General features: G+C 42.0%; 1 protein-coding gene and 1 long non-coding RNA gene across 5 annotated transcripts; one reads left to right on the top strand and one right to left on the bottom strand.

Moving 5' to 3' along the window:
- Positions 1-12,173: 12,173 nt before the first annotated feature.
- On the bottom strand, positions 12,174-12,881 carry LOC119551911. Of its 2 annotated transcripts, none has more exons than XR_005219559.1 (3): positions 12,745-12,881; positions 12,375-12,640; positions 12,174-12,306 (listed from the first exon to the last, which is right to left on the bottom strand). It is a non-coding gene; the product is annotated as an uncharacterized LOC119551911 (long non-coding RNA). The 2 variants fall into 2 exon arrangements; XR_005219560.1 differs by having other exon boundaries at positions 12,375-12,504.
- A 4,132-nt stretch (positions 12,882-17,013) lies between these two features.
- Positions 17,014-21,153, top strand: LOC119551265 (organic cation transporter protein). Of its 3 annotated transcripts, XR_005219535.1 has the most exons (5): positions 17,014-17,211; positions 18,292-18,696; positions 19,331-19,474; positions 19,545-20,725; positions 20,790-21,153. XR_005219535.1 is itself a non-coding variant. In XM_037860523.1 (4 exons), exons 2-4 carry the CDS (start codon positions 18,302-18,304, stop codon positions 20,512-20,514), a joined length of 1,509 nt encoding a protein of 502 aa, XP_037716451.1. In that variant the 5' UTR covers positions 17,014-17,211; positions 18,292-18,301; the 3' UTR covers positions 20,515-21,153. The 3 variants fall into 3 exon arrangements, 2 of the variants coding, with proteins under 2 accessions (XP_037716451.1, XP_037716452.1); XM_037860523.1 differs by having other exon boundaries at positions 19,545-21,153; XM_037860524.1 differs by lacking the exon at positions 17,014-17,211 and having other exon boundaries at positions 18,193-18,696; positions 19,545-21,153.
- Positions 21,154-23,054: the final 1,901 nt, after the last annotated feature.

Here is a 23,054-nt window from a genome sequence, read left to right as displayed (position 1 = left end):
AAAGTAAGCTAAATCTACATCTATAATATGCCAGGGTCTTATTGAATTTATATGAGCTAGCCATTGATATATTTAACATTGTTTTGAGAGGAAATAAGCGCTAATATATTTAATTTTACAGATTTTTTCCATTGCTTTATTCTAGATCGGCCAATTTAACAGAAAAGGTCAAGATAAATTTAATCGAACTTCGAGGAAAACTCAAAGCCAAGGACTTGAACTCATTACCCGTTGCCGACAAGGCTTCCTCCCGCAACACCACCCGTGCAGTCTGGCCAATATCTTTTGTTATCCGAGTGCCAAACTGCTAAGTCCACATTAATTACGTGTATCTTCAAACAATATACGAGATGCGGTGCCAAGACACAGGCCCCAATCCCCAAGACCCAAAGGGGCCAACATGGCTAATCAGGTCCGTGGCTGTTTGGCATTGTTCACTGTACCGTTCGCCCGGTCGGTCTGACATCATTAAGACCACATATCCACGTATCTACGACGGATCCACATCCACTCGACGCAGTGGCAGTGGCCAACTAATAACCGCCGACGATGAGAATGCGAATGAGAGCGGGGAGTGGGTGCACTGGAAACAATTCCGTGTGTATGGAAATGTTATGAAAAAATATTTTTAACCTAGAAAAGCGCTAAATTTCAAAAAAATCTATTGAAAATGTATATTCAGATATTTAAAGTACCAGGACCTATGATTTTCGATGATGTATACTTAATATTATTATGAAATAAGATAAGACCTTAACATAATTATTTCTGAAATGCGTTTGTAATAGATTCGGAATAATAGGATATGTTTATGCATTGGTATTATTATAATATTACTTAATTGTATTATATTTTTACGGAAACGGGTCCCCCGCCTTGTGAATTATGTATTGAATCTATTCATATATGTTAACAAATATGCTGTAGGCTGCCAAGACTTTTTAAAATAAATCCAGTCAGTAAGTCGAAACATAAGCAGGTGTCTTAAGGCCTTGAGGAATTGAACTTTAACCTTTGCTTATGCCGATAAATATTAAATTCCAACCACAAGTGTCATATATTTCTCTCAGTGCACCAGGTCGATGAGACGTCCGACGCATAGCGCCACTTAAGCGAAGACGCTGTGCGTCAAGCAGCGCCGCAGAGTCCGGCGGGAGAGCCCAAAGCCGACGGACATTGAGCCTGCGGTCGGTGAACAGTGGACATGGGCGGCGGGAAGGGGCAGAGGGGCAAATGGGGGCTCTCGACTCTGGCTGCTTGTAAGCTGTCAAACTCGGAAATTTGCAATGACAGCAAACATTGCCAGAGCGCAGATAAGCGGCGAAATGAACGCTGCACAAACTAAAAACTCATTGTCAGGCGCTGTCTGTTTGCCAGCCGACCGACCGATCCAAACCGCTTTGGGGGTGCGTTGCTGCATAATAAACTGCTGGCCAGGAGGCGGGCGTCCAGGATCGGGGGAGCGGGGGACCGGAGGACGCGGATCCGGGGCCACGGGGAACAATAGGGCGCCAGTCGAGCTGCTGCTTTGGCGGCAAGAGACTGCAAAGAAACAATAAACACACGAAAATAATGTAATGAGTTGCAGCGAATGGAGGACAAGTGCAGCTTGGGTCGCTCGACGTGGCCACAGTGGTGGCACAATAGTTTAAATCAGGTAATCAAAAATCAGTTCTAGGTTACAAAAAAAAATGTTTAAGTTTAAAAAGTAAACTTAAAGTAAATGGGAAAGTTTCATAATCCCGAAACACAAATTGTACTATCTAAATAAAACAGATTGAAATAATATTAATGGTATGATATTTTTTGAAAGGATTTGTTCGTCTTTTTCAGAACAGTTTGATTTCTCAAGCAAAAACAATCTGACCAAAGAAATCAATTTACTAATACATTTTTTTTTAAATAATCGAGACTTCGTCAGTTTAGTTATGAAGTAATATCAGAGTTTTAAGTTAAGGTGATGGAATATACCAAGATTTGGTAGTGGGGGCTAAAAAAAAATTTTTGGATTATTAATCAAAAATTTGGAATAAAATACATATTTTCATTATATTACCCTATTAATATATATTTTGGACTTAACTTTTAATCCGGTGGGGGATCTATCCTCCGTATCCCTACCCCCTGGATGAGAGCATGGAAATATATTGAAAATATTACTGAAAATATTACTGCTCCTAGAAAGTATGAACTATTTCCAACTCTTTAAACCACTGTCTCCGCTGAAACCGTAGCTTCTTCACTTGAACTAAAGAGCATATTAAATTCATTTTTAAGCGAGTCCCGTGAGAAACTCGCCAAGTGGGCGCGTCTCCAGAGGGCAGTGGAAATCGGTTGGAAGACATGGGGCAGGGGGTTCCTCCATAATTGATGCCCCATGCATTACTAGACAAAACTGGCTGCAGCTGGGGCAGAAGAAGAGTGACATCAAAAGGGTTTTTCCCCCACTCCGAATCTGGCGCGGTCATCTTTCGTGGCCATCGGCACTGCCCGCATCTTTGCTTCTGATTAATTAAGAATTATTTTAATTAACGTAATAAATTTGCGGCCAGCAGGCAGCAAAAATGCGCGACCATAACTCTTTCCCCTTTTCCACTCTGGTTTTTTTTTGCTGGCCTGCTGGTTGCATGTGCTGCCTGTCGAACGCAGCCCGAAAATGTGCGAAAATTTATGTTGCCTGCGATTTTGGCGACGACTTGTTTGCAACTTGTTGGCCATGTTTCGATGCGCGATTCCATTCGGCATTTGGCCAAGCCTCCGATGCAATGTGATGCGATGCGTGTTTGTCTGGCAAGTGGGTCAGAGTCACAGTCGCCGTCAGGGGCACAGCCAAAGCCAAAGTCAAAGCCAAAGTCAGTGCCAAAGTCAGAGCCAAACTCAGAGGAGAGTGGCTGAGTGCAGGCCCCTGCCGAATTTCAATTAAATGCACATAAATTAAAAATTAGTAATAACTCGGGAACGCGGACCCCAAACAAAACGATGCCAAACACGCAAAGCCATAAAAAAGGAGGAGCACACTGAAAGAAAGTCTGATCTAATGTTTGATTAAATCACAACAAGCAAGTGGTTATTAGTCAAGACCATAAAAACCTATGCGAAATATTTCAAGCAAAATAATAAAAGGATATAGAAAAGTGTTCTATAAAATTCAAAAGAATACTTATTAAATTAGAAATATATATTAATTTAATTCCATACATAAAAAATAAATTAAAGAAAGGGGTGTAAGTTTTATTAGTTGGAGCTTTAGCAATATACTTTAATTCAAGCTTAAAGATTTTTTAAGGACTATATGATCTGAATCAAAATTCTAGTAAATTTAATTCAAGCATATATTTCTTATACGATTTTTTTAACTAGGACTGAGTGGGTTCCGAAGAAATCCTTATTTACAGCTATCAAATTTGTTCTCTGTGCAGCAGCAGCTGTCACCCGCATAGTTTGCGATGCGGATACGGATGCGTTTACGGCCCAGGACGTGACCCGTTACCCGTTCCTGGCTCCCAGCTCCCGGATCCCTGTTCCCTGCTCCCTGTTCCCTGTTCCCGATTCCCCTTGAAACCTGTCGTTAAAAATCTGTGGGCCAGCCAGGCAGTCTCGGGCAGCCTATTAATTAGCCAAACTCAACACCTGCTGTGCGGCAAGCAAATTAACTTGACAGCTGGGAAGAGAGCCAGCCCGGCCAAACTGGGGAGCTGGCAACTGGGGTCCCAAATTGGACGAACTCCGACGGATCCCTGGGACCGATTGGGCTGTGAATTGGAAAATAATTGTGCGACGACCATTAAATTACAATGCCTGGATGGATTGGGGCCCACGTTCCGGCAATTAAGACATTATAAATAAACAAAAAGCAAATAGTTATTAACTAATAACTGGCACGCGGCTGTGGGCCGATGTGTTGAACGTGAAAGTTTTCCGCTTCCCCCCGTTGATAGAGCCAATGGAATATTTATGCGCCTGCCACCTGTCAATGGGTCAGGGGTCAAGGTTTCCCTTCGACAGGAAAAGGAACCCAAAAAGCGAATCAATGTACTTGGGCCAGCTGAAGGTAATGGCTCGACCCCTTGACGGTAAATGACTAAATGGAATATAGAAATAAATCAGGCCAAATATAGAGACTGATTTCCGATTTGTATGCTAGTTGCTGCCAAAGCGATTAGTGATTATTAATTGTGGGAGGTGCAATCGGAAAACTGATTTGGGCGCAATCGAATGCCCAAAAGGGTACATTATGTTAAGGAATTAAACGCCAACCAATTGTTTGAGCCCCACGCCCGTTTTAATGAGCACGGTTCAGTGCCCCCGTCGTTCAACCCCCCGGAACACACAACCCTCCTTCGAGGTACTGCCATGCCTTTTGACACACACCTGTGCGCATTCTCAGCCCCAATCCACCAGGCTTAATGTTGTAACAGACAACCGCGCAACAACAATGGCACAACACCTTTGCCGACACACACTCGGGCGCCCAACAACTTCCACACCATTTACAGTTCATTGAATTTGCCCGATAAATACGCATAATTTGTATACATTTTATGCGAAACATAGAGGCTCGAGACCCCGTGATTTGCTGCATTCTGCTCCACTGAGTTGGCAACGCAACGCATCGCGACTGACTGACAGTCCTGCGAGCAGGACCCTCAGTATCAGCCGACTGATACTGACACCAGGCCGTGGAGAAATGGCTGGGACGGGCGGAGGAACGGGCCATAATTACAATTTGAAATGAGCAGACAGTTAACCCACACACACGGGGCAAAGGGCAGGGGTGCAGAGGCTCTTCGCGTCGCCGCCATCATCAACCCACGGAGAAACATCAAAAACTTTGTACATTAAATCAAGCATCCTTCGCCATTTGTTGCTATTATCGTCGGGTACAGTGGGGCTTCTGTTTATGGAAAATGCGCCATTCTGTGATAACGAGAAATAATCTTACCAACGATTGTATAGAGGCTGAAAGTGTAGTATGTAAATTAACTATAATAATGACATCTTTCTTTTGATTTCCAAACTCTGGACCTTATTACGATTAGTTAGCACTTCAGATTTTATTTAATTTAAAGCTTTTAAAATCTTCCTATTGATTGAATAATTAATAGCTTAATTTTTTTTTAAAGGCTTATAATAAACATGTCTTTAAATTTTTTTATGAAAACATATTTTACACTTTAAATATTTATAGAAAATAAAAGTTATTCAAAAAATTCAAAGATACATTTAAAATGGCCTTTTCAATGCAAGGCTTGTTTGAAAATATATTTGGAAATCTGTTGATATAGATCCTAAGCCCTTAACCGGAAACCCATTTAAATTATTTTGTTTAATATATCTACCAAAAATGAGTTTCTGAGTGTTGGTCTTATGTAAATATTAAAAAAAATGTATACATCTAAGGTAAAATACTAAGTCTTAAAATAAATTTAAATTAACAATATTATAACACATTTGATTTGAATAAAATAAAAGAATTCGATACTTTTAAATGTATAATTTAAACAGCTATAAAACACATTTACATTTTTTTTTAATAATTTTAATAGTGATTTTAAGAAATATTTTTCGGCGACAGTATTTAGATTGCCTTAGCGGGGCTTACCTGTACCTTCCGCCTACCCACATTTCGCTCTCTTTGTGCGCTGCTGCTGATTTTCCGTTAATTTCCGCAGCGCGGCAATCGTTGACTTTTCAACGGGAGCATCAGACTCACGGGAGGGCCATTAGTAGGCTCCGAAGGGGGTGGCCGGGCGCCCAAGTGGGTGGCCTTTGTAACGGCTCACATGCTAATTCGCACACCCCCCCACATCCGATGGGGAGTTCGGGTTCGAGAGGTTAGCCCCCATTGTTATCCCCACGACGAAGTCGTTGATTTTTCGCATTTCAGCCTTTTACACGCTTCCTCTCCGTGCATTTTCCCACTTTTCCGATTTCCCATTCTGCCGCTTTCCCTCGTGAATGCGCGTGAGTGAGTAATTTTTGTTTACACTTTTGTAAATAAAGATTTATGTCGCACGGGGACGCCACTGAGCGCGGCACGTGGCACCTTGTCGATAATAAACCGTGAGCAGTTTATTTACGCAAATTGATTAGTTCGATTATGCTCGACAACCCGACGCAGATAGAAATAGCTTGCGAGCCTAGCCCCCAAAAATACATTAGAACGTTGCGTAAGAGGCGATAAGACCAAAATAATGGGAGGCAGGGCCAAGTGATAAGCTTTACGAAAATAAAAACTGGGTCGGACGTATAAAGCTGCTCGATCTGGCGCTTTAAGGAAATTTTTATTAATACTTGGGTGGCATTACAGTCATTATACAACAAATACATAACAATTTACAGTACTTAGCTAAGAAAATGATATTATACTCCGTGAATATTTAATTTGTCATACTGGATTACTTTTTATAAAAGATTTCTCTTTTTTGAATAGATTTTTGAATATGTTGTGGAGCAACTCCGAGATTTAGCAGAATATCCCCTAATTAGTCGTATTATCTTGTAAAGAAACTCCCATGTACTTAGTTACTGCTACGATAAGGATACCATTTTGGATCCGGTTTGGCCTGAAACCCTTCTCCACGGCCCCGGATCATTAAAAGTTTTCGCTAAGCAAATGCAATACACAGCTTTCCACGGCATTGTTGCTGCTCCTCTGTGTCCTGCCACTTGGCAGGCGAGTGGAAAACTTTTCCGCCAACTACAACAGCGGGCTAGGGTCAAAGGGCAGCGAAGAGGTTGAGCGGGGCAAGGCGAAAAGATGGAGCAAGTGTAAAAGAAATAAACGGACTTAAAATAGGAAAAGTCAACATGAGCTGGGCCATTGCGTGTCCGGGGACAGGACGTTTGCCCAGGACTAACTTATTTTATGCCGGTCCAGGGCGTGGACAATGATAATGCGAGCAAGCGAGACGGAGGAGGTGCAAGCGAGAGGGGAATGTGGGCAGGGGAACTGAGACAGGGCAAACACAAAGATGAGATTTGTTCTTCTCCGGGGGCACAAAAGCGGAACGGCGCTCAAAATGACTGACACGGCTAGCTGGTCACATGGTCAAGAGCGTGAAGCAAACCATGGCTATAAAGCACACACACAGAGAGCCAGGACAAGGGTAAAATCAGGAAACAAACCCACACAGTAAAAATTCTACAAGGTTTTAGTATTATTAAAAGATATACAAATATTTAAAAAAAAACCATGTCACCTTTAAAACAATTCCGAATATTTTAAAACACATTTTGAAATAATTGAGTTACATACAGTTTAGGTACCTAACATAATGGTCATAAGAATGACTATTGTATTGACCATTGTATAGGTCTGAAATAAAATGAAAGTTAAAAAACACTTATAAATTAAATTCGAATCTTTTATATATACAAAATATATTTTAAAATAAAACTTGGGCTTATAAGTATGTGACAATGACTCTACTCACTTTTTCCACTGTATCGGTCTGAAATGAAATTCCGTAGAACATTTTGTATCTTGCTTAGTTGTTTTAAACTTTATTGTTTACGCTTGTGATCAGGACGATGGCTCCTCTTCTGACCATCTTCTCCCGCTCCAGCTCCCCTCATCTTGGCCCGGCCATTGTGTGGCTCTAAAACATAAACGGAAGCGATTTATGGCGCAAACACAATGAACGAGCCAGCAACAAACAACACACTAGAAGAAGACGACGACGCAGAACAACAAACACACACAAAGGACACGGGACCCGGTCACATCAACAATTTGTGTAGTGTTGACCAGCAAAGTCCTGCATCCTCGTGGCAGCTCATAAAAAAAATGGAGGAAAAACTCACACACACCGGCCAACTCAAACAAACGGCCAGGCCAACTCAAGTTGGCGTCCACGAATTTCGCTGGCCCAAACAAAAGTTAAGCACAAAGAAGCCAAACAATAAACTTAGGGGAAATATCAACAAATTAGAAAATGGCCAGGGCTCTCAGACCACAGATTTTTAAAAGATTTATTAAATTATTATCTCTACTTAAGAAATATTTATAACTTTTATTGTAGCTACCTAATATATAATTATAATTTTAAATATATTTTAGTTGAACCTTAGGGAAAATATCATGAAATTAGTTATGGTCAGAGCTCTTAGACCACAGATTTTCTTTTGAATTTACTGAAATTTAAAAAAAAAGATTTTTTTTAAAATTATCTTTACTAAATTATCTCTAAAATTTGCAATTTTTCATTGTACCCATAGTATTCTTATAATTTAAAATATATTTTACTTGAACCTGTTTATATTTATATTTATTTTAAAGGAAACCACCAATATAAGGCTACACTTTTAGATTGTATTAATCGACAAGCCTTTCAGATTTTATTCTATTTTTTTTATGTAAAATATCAAACGGAAGTTAAAATCATTATGAGAGAACGTTTTTTGACTATGAAAACTGATCCACATATTCTGTTTACTCCAAGATCTTGTAAATTTCCTCATAAAATTCTGGCTGAATTCCCCCAAATTCACGCTGAAAATCCTCTGAGTTCCCAGCTCCAATCGCTTGGGGTCCCAGCTCCGATTCCATTGTCCGCTGGCCGCAGCTAAAGTGCTTGTCACTGGTCACGGCCCGGAAGTATCTTTATTTCAGCTTTGTTTGCACTTGCACACTCACACACTCGCCAGGACACTCGGTGCACAGATACCATCACACACACTCGCGCAGGACGGAAAGGAAGTCCAAGTGTTATTATCCTGCTTAGCCATAATACGTTGTTAAAATGTTGAGACTTTGTCATTTGCTGGGCCATACTAAAAATCACAAGAAATTGAAAAATGCCTGCGACCCGAGGGGAGGATTTACATTTTCTAGGGGATGGGGTGCGCAAATAAATGCCAAGACATCGGAGTGGAATGGGGGGCGAAAAGAGGATCCTTGCCAGGAGATTCCTGTGGGAATCGTTGACAGGCGCGTGGCCATTTTGTCTTTGCGCCTCGAAGGGGACTTTATTAAATTTTCAGCACAGGAAATGCTTTGAGTACTTTGCCGCCGCCTTTGATTTCGATTCGGAGCCATTTTTGGCAGCCATTTCCGTTCTTCTTCTGTTTTGCATATTTTCCTTGTGAGCCTGCAGGTGGAAAAAGGTATGGGAAGGTAAGCTAACGGACGCCGCATAACAATTAAATTCATTAAATTTCAATTAATTCCATTAATTGAAGCAGAAATATGCGTTTCATTTGATTTGTTTTGATAGGCCGTCGAGCACGGCGCATATTTTAGATGAATTTCTTTTGGCTTTCGCCTTCTTTTGCTTGCAATTAATTACGTCAGCCAAACCACAATTAAAATTAATTTGCCTGGCTAGAGCAAAGCAGCAAGGAGCACCGGAAGCTGGAAAAAGCAGGAAGAAGCTGCGAAAGTCCGAGATCGGCATCCGCATGTCTGGCAATAAAAATTCTCAGCGTAATTAAAATCAAAGGATTTCGCATTTAACAATTTATGTCCGCTATAATTTTTGGGGCGGCAGTAGACAGTGGAGCTGCCTCGTAAATTTCCCCCTGCCCCCAAAGGCCACCCGCTGGAAATCGCTTTATGGTCGTTAATTTGTTGGCCATGGCAACGGGCTAGGGCTGGAGAGGGGCGGGGAGGGGGACACGGGGCCAGGACTCCACTGCGTGTGCAAATGATTTGTTTCCTTGGCGCCTGTTTGAAAACAAAGGCTGCTGACTGACCAGACAACGACAACGGGACACTGGCCAAAATGCCGGGCTGCGATGCACGTGACTGCATGCCACACATGCCGCAAGGACATGTGCGGGTATATCCCCCCTTTCCCACCCACAGTGGAGCCACTGCATTTCATCGCTAATTTAAGTTAATGGTCATTGTTGTAAATTACATTAATTTTAATGCGATTTCGCACACACGCATGCACCGGAAGTGCTCCCAATCTGCCCACCCGCACCCCCACTTCCGGCGCTTTTCCCCAGGGAAAGGCTTTTAAGTGTGTGATTGTTTGGCCATTGCACTTTTATGTAATTACCGCACTAACAAATTACATCAAGTGTCACAAATGAATGCATTTATGATGTGCATTTTAAAATCCCGCAGCCACCGAAAAGACAAGCACCAGAGGGTAAAAACGAGTTGGGGGGAATAGTTAGAGTGCCAGCATCCAGGAGCAGTAAAATCCCGCCAAGTGGCCCTGTTAAGTATGCTAAAGTGCACTGCTCGCTGCGTGTGCGTAATTAAAATGCATTTTGCACGGCCAAGGGATTAAATCATTGTCGGCCACTTTGCCATCCGCGGCATTGTACCGCTTTGCGCCAATCTGTTGTCAGGGAACCCATATGACAGTACCAGTATTTATGGTAAATAGAAAACTAGAAAATTAACTCTGCATAACAGAGAAGGTGAAAATATGAATATTTTAACTGTTGAAATATACATATGTAAGTAACCGAATATCTTGATCAGGTTTTAAAAAGTAAGATAGATATAAGTGAAAATAGCAGTATTCAACAAACTATCCTTTAAATAGCTATGAATATTTACCAGTAATTAATCTTGTCTATTTAAAATAGATAGTAAATGGTAGTTAATGTTAAAAATTGAAAGCAAGATCGTTAAAAAATGTATGTAACAAAAAGCTTTTTGGATTATCTAAAAACATTTCAAAGGTAAAAGAAATAGCTTCCAATTATTTTGTTTGGTGTGAAAAAAATATCAATAAATGAAAGCAATTGTTTATTTATCATTGATTACTAAGTAAAGTAAATATCTAAAGTAAGGACAAATAAACATCAACGTTTCACCACTTCTCCAAAATGTTATATATGTTAATTAAAAACTGAAATTAATCACAATTTCTATGAAGATGAGCAACATAAAATAAACTTATTTTATAAGTGCCTTTATATGAGAATACCCCAACACAATCTTATAATTATGCCCGTTTAGTCACGACTGAGTATTTTCGGGCTGGTTGCATATTGAACTGTCTAAAAGCAACCCCTTCTCCAAAATCACCATTACCCTTGGCATTTGAACTGGTTTCTTTGCTGCAAGCGACCATGTAGTTCGAATTTTTCCCAAAAAAAAATATCAAAAACAGGTGGGGCCAGCACTCACGTATGGTGAAAAGGGGCAAGAGTTTCTGGGCCGTTCACAATATTTGGATGCATTTGCATAAAGTGCTGCTGCAGCTCCAAAGCAGCAAAGGCAGGGCAAAAATGTCAGGTGCAAAATGGGCAGCCACGGCAAACGCGGCGTATACGCAATGCGGAGCCGAGCAGCAGCGAAAACAAACTGGGGAGTAAACAAGGCTGTGAAGTTGCACACTCGGGGCAGCATAATGCGGAATGAAGTATGCGGCATGTATGCATATATAGAGGGCTCCAACGGGGGGGTTCGGCATTCGAGGGGTCCATAAACTGAACGACTGATTGAACAGCAAACATGTCGCCCAGTCGCCCGGCTCCAGTCCGCTCTCTCATGTAAAACACATGTTGCCCCTTATTTCTTTTGCCCTCGGCCGTCCCGCCCCCGATATCGGTTAGTACCCCCTTGTGTCCAGGGCATAGCCAATTTTAAGCAAATATTATTGTTTGCATTTATGTTTGTGTCTGATATGGCACTGGCGATAATGCACTGAATGCGTATGCGGCCGGGCAGGGTCGTTCTAACGGAAGTAAATATGACACTGATCATCAAGCAAAAGGTTTAGAAAAGTTCCGTGGGTCGATGGTTAAAATACTCAGGAAATTTTCAAAGCATCATGATAAAAAAATTAATAAGGTGAAAGCTATTTTAAAACAACATACATTTTTTTAACTGCTCCAAAAAAATTATAGATTGTATTTAACGACTTTCTGCCAGTTCCTTGGATAAATACTGATCATCAAGCAAAAGGTTTAGAAAGGTACCGTGGGTCGATGGTTAAAAATTACTCAGGAAATTTCCAAAGCACCATGTTAAAAAAATTAATGAAGTGAAAGCTATTTTGAAACAATATACACTTTTCCAACTGCTTCAAAAAAATTATTGATTGTATATAACGACTTTCTGCCAGTTCTTTGGATAAATACCAAGTAAAGTATCAATATTATATTAATCTTATTGATACCATTCAAGTGTTAGAAAGGTTTCAGTGTAAATTTCAATATACATCTTAAGTAATTGGTGTACATCAAGCCACAATTTACCTATATGCTCCTTAATATAATTATTTTAATTCGGTTTATTTTAGTATTTTGAGTTCGGTGCTTTACAATAAAAACATTTTACATGAGTACATCACAAAGTCACAGCACCAACAACTTGGTAAATTAAATTTTTGTAACCTATTTATGGACAAACAAATGTAACTTTTCAACTGAATACGTTAGAAGCATTTTAAATGCCAACTCACTTAGTCAGAGAAGTTTGTGTTGCCATGTGTAGGGTGGACCTGCTGATGCTGTTATTCACGTTGTCCTAGGTCCTGTTCTTATTATTGTTTCTGTTGCTGTAGTTGTAGATCCTGCTGCCGTGTTGTGTGACTTGAAGCGTGGCACAGAGCAGAATGTAAACACAACCTCAAATTAAAATATGTTTGCTTATGCAGTATGTAGAGCAAACTGAACGGCAAACTATAACCGAAGCCGGGCCTCAGTTCCCTACCCCGCTGCCAACCTCCTAGGCATAAATTAAAAGTTTACAACATTTGCACGGACTCGAAGTTTTGCTCGGCAAAAGCTAATTATGCATAAAGCTGCGGCCCTGACAAGGGGTTTATTTACCTTCTGGTCTGCTGCTATTCGAGTCGTAACCGCTGCCACAGGCCCGAGAATCGGTAATCGAGGGTCGTAGGTCGTAGGTCGTGGGTCGCGGGTCGTGGGCTGTGGGTTATGAGTCGCGGCTGCCACAGCGGTATTATGACAGCTGCCCAGCTGACTGACAGGCTGCGGTGAGAACGGCTGTCGGCGGCGGAAATTAAACGCCTCGATTTGCGTGTCCGTCACGCGTAAATCAGGTAACATAAGGCCGCTCGGTACGCTGGCCAACAATTTGAACGGAGCCCTTTAAATCGATGCCTCAATGGAACAATAAAATTCAACTAAGGGTAACAAACGGAACTCCATATTACTTACTTTTAGCCTTGAAAATTGGATATATTTTTTATAATCAATGAAGTAGTTTAAAATCCCAGCACTTGCTGGATATGGAGCATTTCTGTTTAACCAAAAATTTTAAGAAACTTAGGGAACCAAATAATGAAAATCCGCCTAGAATTAATTTAATATTTATATTTATTATTTTTGAAATTTAATTTTAACCAGCTCAATAACAAAATAAGTTCAAAACAAGAAATTAAATTGTTTTGCACTCAAATAACTAATGTAGGACCGAGATTCTCCAACCAATCAACTTTTAATCTGGGCCTTAACAAAGTAGCTTAAGATTAACAAGCTTTAATAAGCCTAAATATATACCTTTAACGATCTTCTTCGAAGTGATTTTCAAATAAATGACTTAAGTGAGCAACTTTGGGGGAGATAAAAGCGCTAATTTCGATTGTTCGAGCCAAGTATACAAGAAAGTAGGGAGCAGAGGTCTTCGCGGCTTGGAGCAGCTGACTCATCAATCTGGGAAGTGTTGGCAGGCCGCTCATCATCATTTCCACCGGCTTCTGGGATTAGACCCTGGCCCCAAAACCACCGAAATGGGCAACCGCAGCGGATGAGCCGACCGCTGATTTATGTGACACACATTAGGACGTCCGTCTAGGGCAAATTGAAAGGGGCCCGGCTTAACTGCAACATATTGCCGCGTTTTATTATGCTTCGAAATTAACAATTTTAGCTGCCCGCAGCGGCAGCCGCATTCCATGTTAATGCACTTTATCGCCCCCGGCCAGGCGAAATTACTCAAAAAACGGCGCACAAATTGCAAACAGGGCGCGCATAAATTAATCGAAGCCTAGGCTAGCGAAATTAAAACATTAATCTGGGCGCCCGGCCAAGCAGCATAATAATTAATGCCGGCTTAAATTTATTAATTTATTTATAAAGCCAAAAAAGGGAGGACAAAAACGAAAGGTACTGAAAAAGAGGTGCGAATCGCAGGCCGAATGCGAGTTCTAGAGGAAATGGCAATGATGGAAGTGGCCAAGTGCCGTCCGACAATAAAAACCAAAGACATCTCCAAATGGCCCGGGATGAAGTGGACGGCCATGAGGCAGCTTCTTTGGCTCTGCTGAGCTGTGCGCAGTTTTAAAAAATGTCAGTACGCCCTCTAGGGACAGATTAGCGATTAATCTACGGGGCATGGTCACATGCACGCCCTTCGGACCTCGGTCCTGGTCATCCCGCCCCCCTGCATCGCCCCTTTTTCGCCGGGAGGACGAGGTAACGATTAAAAAATCTCCACATAAAAGACTGAGCACTTAATCAAAGAGGATTTAGAGAGGAATAGGGCGACTGCAGAGGTCGGGGTAGAAAGCCAAGGCAACCAGGGCCAAAAGCGTTGATGCGGCGCTTTGTTTCTAGCTGGTTCTTCAAGCAGTCCATACCCTGCAATCCAATTTGGGGTATTACTAAATACTGAAAATATTTGCTACAAATAAGAAATAATTTTTATTATTATTAATAATCTCTGACACATATTTAAAAAATTATTCCCCAGTTTATGTAAATGTTACAACAAATATTATATTATTTAACCTAAAATAAATATGATAGTTTCCTTTAATATATTTATATATATTTTATAATTATTGTTTCCTAGCATTCTAATGATAATATTAAGCCCCTATGATTTTATATTTGGAATGCCACACAAATCACCAGGGATCTGTAATCACTTATATTGTTTATAGATTTCAAAACCCTCGTGATTTATTTGACAACTTCGTATAAAGGACTTACTCAACTTATTTCATTTCGGCTTTTTATACGCCATTAAATAATATTCCTTTCTCTCTCAAATAACGTGTTGTCATAGGCCATACTTCTCCATTAAATTCAACGTGTTTGAAGCTATATCTGCCTTTTCCTGAACAGGTAGCTAATTGCACGAGACAGACAGGCAGATGCTCGATAAGTAAACAGGAAGGTTAAGGTGTGTTGTTGCTCCAAGGGTGGTTTAGCCATTTTTCCATATATATAGTAAGGTCAGTTTATTGATTTTTCGCAGTTGCAAACGAACACTTGGCAGGTGTGAAGTGCTGATCCAGGAAGGGAGCGAGTTTTAGCACAGGTAAGTTTTTACTACAAAAATGTATCCACCTTGTAACTTGGTATTCTTGTCCTAAACAAAGCTAAATTCTTTGAAAATATTTTGTTATTCCACCGTAGAGTATCACCTAGGCGTACTGCCATTATCGCCTTACTTGGACTTTAACTTCATATTACAAGCACTTTTATTTCGCTAAGCGTTGCTCATAGTTTTCGGTGCGCTTTTTCATTCCGATGCTCCCAGCCAGGACCGTCCTCATCCACATCCACATCCAGCTCCACCTCCGCCTCGATCCCCTCGAGAAAGACCTTAAATAGTGGCAAAGACATCTCACAGACTTGGCCCGCTGCATTTGTCAATTTACTACGAGCTGAAAGGGGCGTGGCCGCGCATAAAGATGATATATGTGAGCGCTGAGTTAGCAATTTTCGTATGGATTGGCAGAGTTGCAGTTGCCGCTGCTGCTGCCGTTCGCTTTATGAATTTCTTTATGGCCAACCTATAAAATATTTTGATTGCGCCCTGGTGTGTGGATGGGGGGCAGTTTGAAATTAAATGCCTGCTGCTTGATTTGCTCGCTGGCTCACAAGTGGATTCCTCGCAATCCGGCGGCCAGGGCCACTCGTCCAATGGTCCACTCGACCACTGTCCACTTCAGTTCAGCTCAGTTCAGTTCGGTTCGGTTTGGTTTGGTTCAGTGCTGGCCAGCAATTATGGAAGAAAAACCGCAAAGCGCTCCAAAGCCGGCCCAAAACATTTGTTGGCCTTGCCAAGTGCCGAATGCTCCTCTGTGCAGCACCAGAATTTTGGCATTTCCCCTGTAATCCTTTTGTGTGCTAATTGGAGCGTTGCCGGGCCATAAATACCGCTCCCCCGCTCGGGGACTGCGAGTATCTGGCCTAAACAGTACGGGGCCCAACCCATTTAGGACACTGCAATCGGCTTAGGCCACTTGTCAGGCCACCGAATGTAAATATTAAACGGGGCTCTTTAATTGGATTTACTTTTTGGTATTCATGGCAGATGACATGTGCATTGATTTCTTTTATTCTGAACTATTTAAATGGTTTTTGCTTCAATAAGTTTACCAAAGTTATAAGCGATTTAATGTTCAGTAAAATAAATATCCAATTAATAAAAAACAGTTAATTATGATTTTTGTTAATTATTCCATTATCCTTATTACCTTAAATATACTTAAAAATCGCTAATGTTATGTCACATCACACAACATCCCACTTTTTCCAAAGATTTATCATGAATGTGTTGAATGATCTTTTTGTAGACAATTTATTATCTTCACACATTAATTAGTTGCTTTGCACAAAACGTATAAAACGTTATTTATAGCAGTTGGTTAAATGCTAAAAAGATTAAACACAATTATCGAACCGCCAAATAAATCAACATCCCGATTCTTTTAAATGTTTTTTGGTTTTCAAATATTATGTGAGCACATTATCAAGTTTGGCCAACGCGTGCTCTTCTGATGAACACTGCGTGCTTATGTTTGAATTTTATGGTGCTCTAATATCGAGACGTCTCTATTAATGATCGAAAAACCTTAGTGGTCTATTTTGGAATACAGAAGCTATAAGGAAGGCCAAGCCAAATGTTTGCTTAAGCAATTAGATGGGAGGCTTACCAAAGGTGAGATTATATTGTAAACATCTATAGACGTCTGTTATCTCCCCTGGACACAAGTTCACATTGTATTCCCGACGCTTGTCGAACGCCTCTTATCATCTGGGATTAAAGTGCACGCGACTTTATCGCCGTCTTAGTAGCTTTTCTCCACCGACGAGTCGAGTCGAGACGAGATGCTTTTGTCATTGATTGTGGAGCGCTGAAGCCTTCCAGACGTGGTTCAAAAAGTGCGAGATTACGCAGACGGCATTATCAATTGACTGGCTGTATTATATAAGATTGGCCCCCGACAAGCCCCCGGAAAACTTTGATTAATAATTATTAATAGAATTTGCTGCGCAAATAATTATAAATAAAAGTGATAGTTTGTGTGAAAGATTTGGGTAAGTGCAAATAAACGATAAAATTCAAGTGACAATAAAATCTAAAATCTAGTACAATGAACAGGAGCTAGAAATGTTTTAAGCCAAAGGCAATTGAATGGCCATCAAGACTCCGAACAAAGGCTTTGCCATAAAAATGTGTGCCTTTTTGCTCCCAAGTGGGTGCTTTGTGTCTTGCCAGATTTATCATGTGGCGATCGTATTATAACGCTGAGTTTTCTCAATGGTAACTCCATTGATTGGCCATCCAATTTGCATATATAATTTATTTGCAATTGTTGTGACATTTTGCCAGCCGCTGACGATTGTGCAAAATGCCTGCGCCAGACAGGTTGTCGTTGCCGTGGGAACCCGTCTCGGAATCTCAGACCAGAAATCTCTGGCCCGCGATTCTCTTTCTCCAGCTCGCCGCGCCTCCCTGCTCTACGGCTTAACTTTCACTGAGACAGTGCTTCCTTAATTAAGCCATCTTAATGGGTAACTGGGACTCGCGGTTATCTGCGGGCAGACAATGGCTTAATCTGCCAGCTAGATCCCAGCATCATCGGGCCGGGTCCCCGGGCGCACCTTCCTCCAATTAACCAGGCAGCCGACTTCATTTACCTACTTAAAGAGTAAAAGTTTAGCCCCAGTCGCTTGGCCTTTTGGGCTGACAAACTGCAGCGGCCATGGAGGCCGTACTCCTATTTCCAAATGCCATTTTGGCGGTGGATCCGCGGCCAAGTGCTAATGCCCCCGACCCACCGACTTCCGTATCTCCGAGCTGCGACTTGTCACGCTGCCCCAGACTGAGTCCGCGAAGCTCTCTCTTGGCCAAAAACCGGTTCCTCGGCGGCGGTGGCCAGTTGCTGGCAAATGAAATCTCTATCTGCCCGGGTTCCATAATTTCACGCCAGTCTGCACTGAGCCACACCGCTCGATATGTCCAATTTGCGCTGGGGCCGGCAAATATTTGAGAAAGTCCACCCACTGAGAAACCAGTCGGCTCGGTAGGCCTCTGCACTCAAAGAAACAAATTTTGATAACTATTTAAAATTCAGATGTTTCGTTGCCATAGCCTGACGACCCGAAATTCTTTAGTTTTAGCGAGATGGCCGACAGACCGCAGAATGCGAGGGAACCAAAACCGCTAAAGCCCGTGACGAAGACGGCCGATCCGATAATCTCGCAGATCGGCGACTTCCGGCGCTATCAGATGTTCTTCTTCTTCATCATAGTGCTGTGCAAATTCGGAACCGGATGGCACACCCTGGGCCACATTTTCCTAGCCGCCCCCACGCCCCTATCCTGCACCACGACCAACGTCACGGATCCCTGCAGTGACGAGTGCTCGGAGACCGAGTACGACACCAGCGTCTTCAAGTCCACGATTATCACCGAGTGGGACCTCACCTGCGATAAGAAGCAGCTGGCCAGCATGTCCCAGTCCCTCGTAATGCTGGGTGTTTTGGTCGGCAGCCTGGTATTCGGCATGCTAGCCGATCGGTGAGTATTTTAATCAGAAGTCAGTTTACTGACAAGAGTTTAGTATTAGGCGTACATATGTAGGTATGTAGGTGTTTCTAGGGGGTTAAACAAATTTTACGAAACCTATTTATTTTGACATATAACGAAATCAATTGTACTTACCTTCAAAATAAAAAATTACAGATAATAAGATAAAAGTTTTCTATAGTACAATACAGAGTACATATAGACTCCTTAGAAACAGGGTAGTTACTTATTATAATATACCACCAAAATTCGAAAAAGAAAACTATAACATCTTTTTTTTAAGCTTCCATATCTCATATTTCCTTATAACTGGAACCGAGTGATTTCCTGAAAAAAATATTTGAATATTTCGGTTTTTATGATTTACAAAAGGTACGATAATTACATAAATGATTGGTTCTCGTACTGAGGATTTTATTATGAAACCTATTAGATGATGAACCTATTAGATCCCACCAAAATTTAAAGAAGAAAAAAATATTTTTCTCTTACTCGATGTCTATGAAACTCGATATTTTTACCTTGCAGAGTGAGGTTCGAGTTACGAGAGTTCTACTGTATAGATAAATATTTTTAAAATTGTATGTATGTCTTTTATTTTAATAAACTAATTTGTAACTCCCAGATTTGGACGACGCCCGGCCTTTCTGTTTAGCTGTTTCCTGCAGCTGTTCAGTGGACTGATCGTTTGCGTATCGCCCTACTTTTGGTTCTACTGCATCTTTCGATTTCTGGTGGCTGTGGCCACGGCGGGTACGATGACCACCAGGTGGGTTCGAAGGCACATCCTTAAAGATTCAAATCCTTATATATCTCCAAATAAATTATCCCTCCCGCAGCTTCGTCTTGCTCATGGAGATCGTGGGGCCGAAGAAGCGCGAAGTGGTGGCCATTTTCTACCAACTACCCTTCAACATCGGCCACGCCTCCCTGGCCGTGTTCGCCTACTTTATCCGTGAGTGGCGATGGTACCAGTTCAGCATCACGATCTTCTCGGCCGTGTTCGTGATCTACATTTGGCTGGTGCCGGAGTCTCCGCGCTGGCTCTTTACCACCGGCAGGCTGGACAAGTCCATTAAGATTCTGGAGAAGATCGCCAAGTGCAACAGGGCGCCGACGGAAACGATCCGGCCGGAAATTGAGGCGGCCTACGCAACCCTGGCCGCCCGCCAGCCGATGAAGAAGGGCACCATGTTGGACCTCTTCAAGACGCCCTACCTGCGGATCAAGACCATCTGCATGGCCAACAACTGGCTGGTGGTCTGCATGGTCTACTACGGCACCGCCCAGTACGTCTCCAAGCTGGGCGGGAACATCTTCATCAGCAACCTGATCGCCGCCGTGGTGGGCATTCCGGGCACCTGTCTCTGCGTGATCATGACCAAGTACCTGGGTCGCAAGAAGACGCTGCTGCTATCAAACGGCTGCAGTGCCGTGGGCCTGCTCCTCCTGGCCGGCCTCTGCACCCAGGGTCAGGCGGTCAAGGTGGCCTGCGCCACCATTGGCCTCTTTGGAGCCTCGGTCACCTTCCCGACTGTTTACCTATACGGCGGAGAGCTCTTTCCCACGGTGGTGCGATCTAGTGGAGTGGGTCTGTGCTCCATGATCGGCAGGGTGGGCTCCATTGTGGCCCCCATGGTCTGCGAACTGGATTGCTATGCCTTGTGGATAGCGCCCCTAATCTTCGGGGTGTTCTCCATACTGGCCATGGTGGGCACTATTTTCATACCGGAGACACGAGGCACTCCGCTTCCAGAGACCCTGGAGGATGGCGAGAATTTCGGTCGCAAGAAGAAGGCGGTGGCATAGGGCCTTTCGCGCAGTGTAGCAAATCGTTGGCTAAGCGGGAATTCATAATTTTCGGGCCCAGCCAAAGCGCCAAAGCCTGGGCTCTAAAATTATTAAGTTCGACTTTGGCTGCGATTTATACGATGCGATATGTCAGTCACCGCCGAACTGCCGTTCGTGCCGCAAAGTAGAGGCGAAACAAAAAAATTGAAAAATCTAGCGAATGCAAAAGGTAATTACCGCGGAGTAACTTCCACTTCGTGATTATTAAAACTGGGTTAACCGTCTGAATCCAGCTCGGCTGCTGTTCTCCAACTGACTTAATGTCGAGGTGCAAGGCAGCCAAACTGGCAATCCCGCCAAGTGACTGGGAATGCAAACTTCGCATGTGAACCCAATCGATAGCACCATTGAAATTATAAAGTAAGACCCATGGAGGATGTGGGAAATAAGTTTAATTGCATCTCTTAAGTCATCTGTACCCAAAACCGAGGCTCCTACCCTGGAACATCGCTAAAGGCCTGCAAAATCTGGAGTATAACATAAATTGTTTTGTATCATTTATAGCTTATAAGAAAAAAACAGAAAAAGCATTCCCTCATAACGTCAGTAATTTAAAAACGAATAAATGGTATCTCAGCGATTCATTTAATAAAACAACTCAGCTGCAGAATCGATTACACACATCAGACCCAATGACATTCACCGCGATTCCATTAGGTCGAATCCAGTCGATGCCCGTGGCAATTATCGGCAACCATCTCATCACACCATCTCCACATCCTCTGGAGTCGAGATGGGATGGGATATGATGGTATGACCTTGGCCAGGCAAAAACCGGCTGGAGCACCACTCAAGGTTAATATTCATTGTCAACATTGGGTACGCCTCATTTGTATGCGGCTCTCGGCTGGGATCCTCGCTCCCCATTCTCATTCCTTTTTACACGCAGAAAAATAGGGTATAACTTAACGATTTTAAAAGCGAAATATGGATATAAAATTCTAAGTAGCCTTTAAGGAAGGAGTCTGAAAATTGTATTTTCAAACTTTAATAAAGAGCATATCATATGGTCATAGGTAAGGTAAAGTACAGGATTCCTAATGGTTCTAGGCGAACTATTCTATTATTATGGAAAGAAAAACTCTTCCTTGTTTCTTTTTTAGGTAAATAATATTAATATTATTGTTTCCCCTTGCATTTCCTTACCAGCCTAAATTCCTAGTTTTACCAGATCTTAATTGTTTTCACTGCACCTAGCCGTCAGTTGTCGGCACTTGGCAACATGATGCGGCTCACCATCCTTCGAAGTTCCATCGCCACTCGGCCGGAGCTGCAATTGCAGTTGGGGATTCGGACTGGGGCTGGAACCAAGGCCCAGAATGGTCCAAGTTTTTAGCGTCATCGGCGCTGGCAGCTTGTCATGTCAGCCGTACGCAAACTGTCAGAATTCGAGAGGAGCTCCTAGTGGAATGGTTCGCCGAACCGACTGGCGGTGTCGCATACTTAATCAGCGGCGGCGCGTCTTAGTGATAATTACCGGGCATTTTTGCAGCTCCCCAAAGCCGCCCGCTGGTGCTGTGAGATGGGGCCAAATGAATGGCCAGAGCGGCTCCACTGTAGTCACTCGATGATTATTCATTGGGTCCTGCTCGAGAGTCCCCGATGCTCCTCCTACAACGACTGTGGCAATTTGTAGATATTCTGGTAGCCATTAAGGAGCAACAGGCGACAAACGCCGCTGAGGGGAATGCCATAAAAGTTAATTGCCTTAGTAACAAAATAAAATAACTGCTCTTTAGAACAAGAGAAATTCGAGCATGTTATATAAGTCCATGTTGAATTTTTTCTCATGAAAATAACAATCTAAATATCTCATCACTTTAACTGTGACAACATATATTTTAATTAAACCAAAACTTTACTTTACATTTTATTTTTTTGCTTTTTAGCTATTTGTTCAATTAATATTAGGAATTTATTTTCAAATTGGTAGGTATTATAGGAATTTAATTATATACATATAACATTTATCGTCATTTATTCGAGCATTAAAAAAATACATATTTGATTTTTATTGACTTTTGATTTGTTTTAAATGTATCAGTGTGTTGTTAGCTCCTGAGGCATTTATGCGGCTTACGCATTGATAATAAAATGCATAAATATTTATTTTTTCCAATTGGCTTAATTATGAAATATTTGCAAGTCCTTTGGCATTAATAAAGCTTAAGGGAAAAATTTTTTAAAACTATTTTTATTTTCATTTTAATGAATTTTAAGGAAACACAATTTATATTTTAAAAATTCAAAATTATTAGGCGGCAGAGTCCTGCAAAGACCATTAAAATGCCTTTTTTAAAGGAAAATAGTTGGGGAAAATGACTCATTTTAGGGATCAACAAAGGGGCTGTCAGCCCAAACAGGGCTATGGATGGCCATATTCCGGCATTCAAAAACGCGACACTTGAGCAGAGTTGTAAAGGTAAAACTGCCACTCAAAAATGCACAGGCAGCCAGCCAACCTTTTGGCCAACCGCAGACAGGCAAAAGCGGCAGAA

The sequence above is a fragment of the Drosophila subpulchrella genome, chromosome 2R, assembly GCF_014743375.2.
Source record: "Drosophila subpulchrella strain 33 F10 #4 breed RU33 chromosome 2R, RU_Dsub_v1.1 Primary Assembly, whole genome shotgun sequence".
NCBI classification, from domain to species: Eukaryota; Metazoa; Arthropoda; class Insecta; order Diptera; family Drosophilidae; genus Drosophila; species Drosophila subpulchrella.
The sequence above is the reverse complement of the archived record's forward strand: the minus strand, read 5'-3'. Positions and strand labels throughout refer to the sequence as shown.

Coding starts and splice junctions, on each gene's coding strand:
- LOC119551265 (XM_037860523.1), top strand. CDS start 18,302: ATGGCCGACAGACCGCAGAATGCGAGGGAACCAAAACCGCTAAAGCCC. Junction 18,697..19,330: donor TTCGGCATGCTAGCCGATCG/GTGAGTATTTTA, acceptor TGTAACTCCCAG/ATTTGGACGACGCCCGGCCT. Junction 19,475..19,544: donor GCGGGTACGATGACCACCAG/GTGGGTTCGAAG, acceptor TCCCTCCCGCAG/CTTCGTCTTGCTCATGGAGA.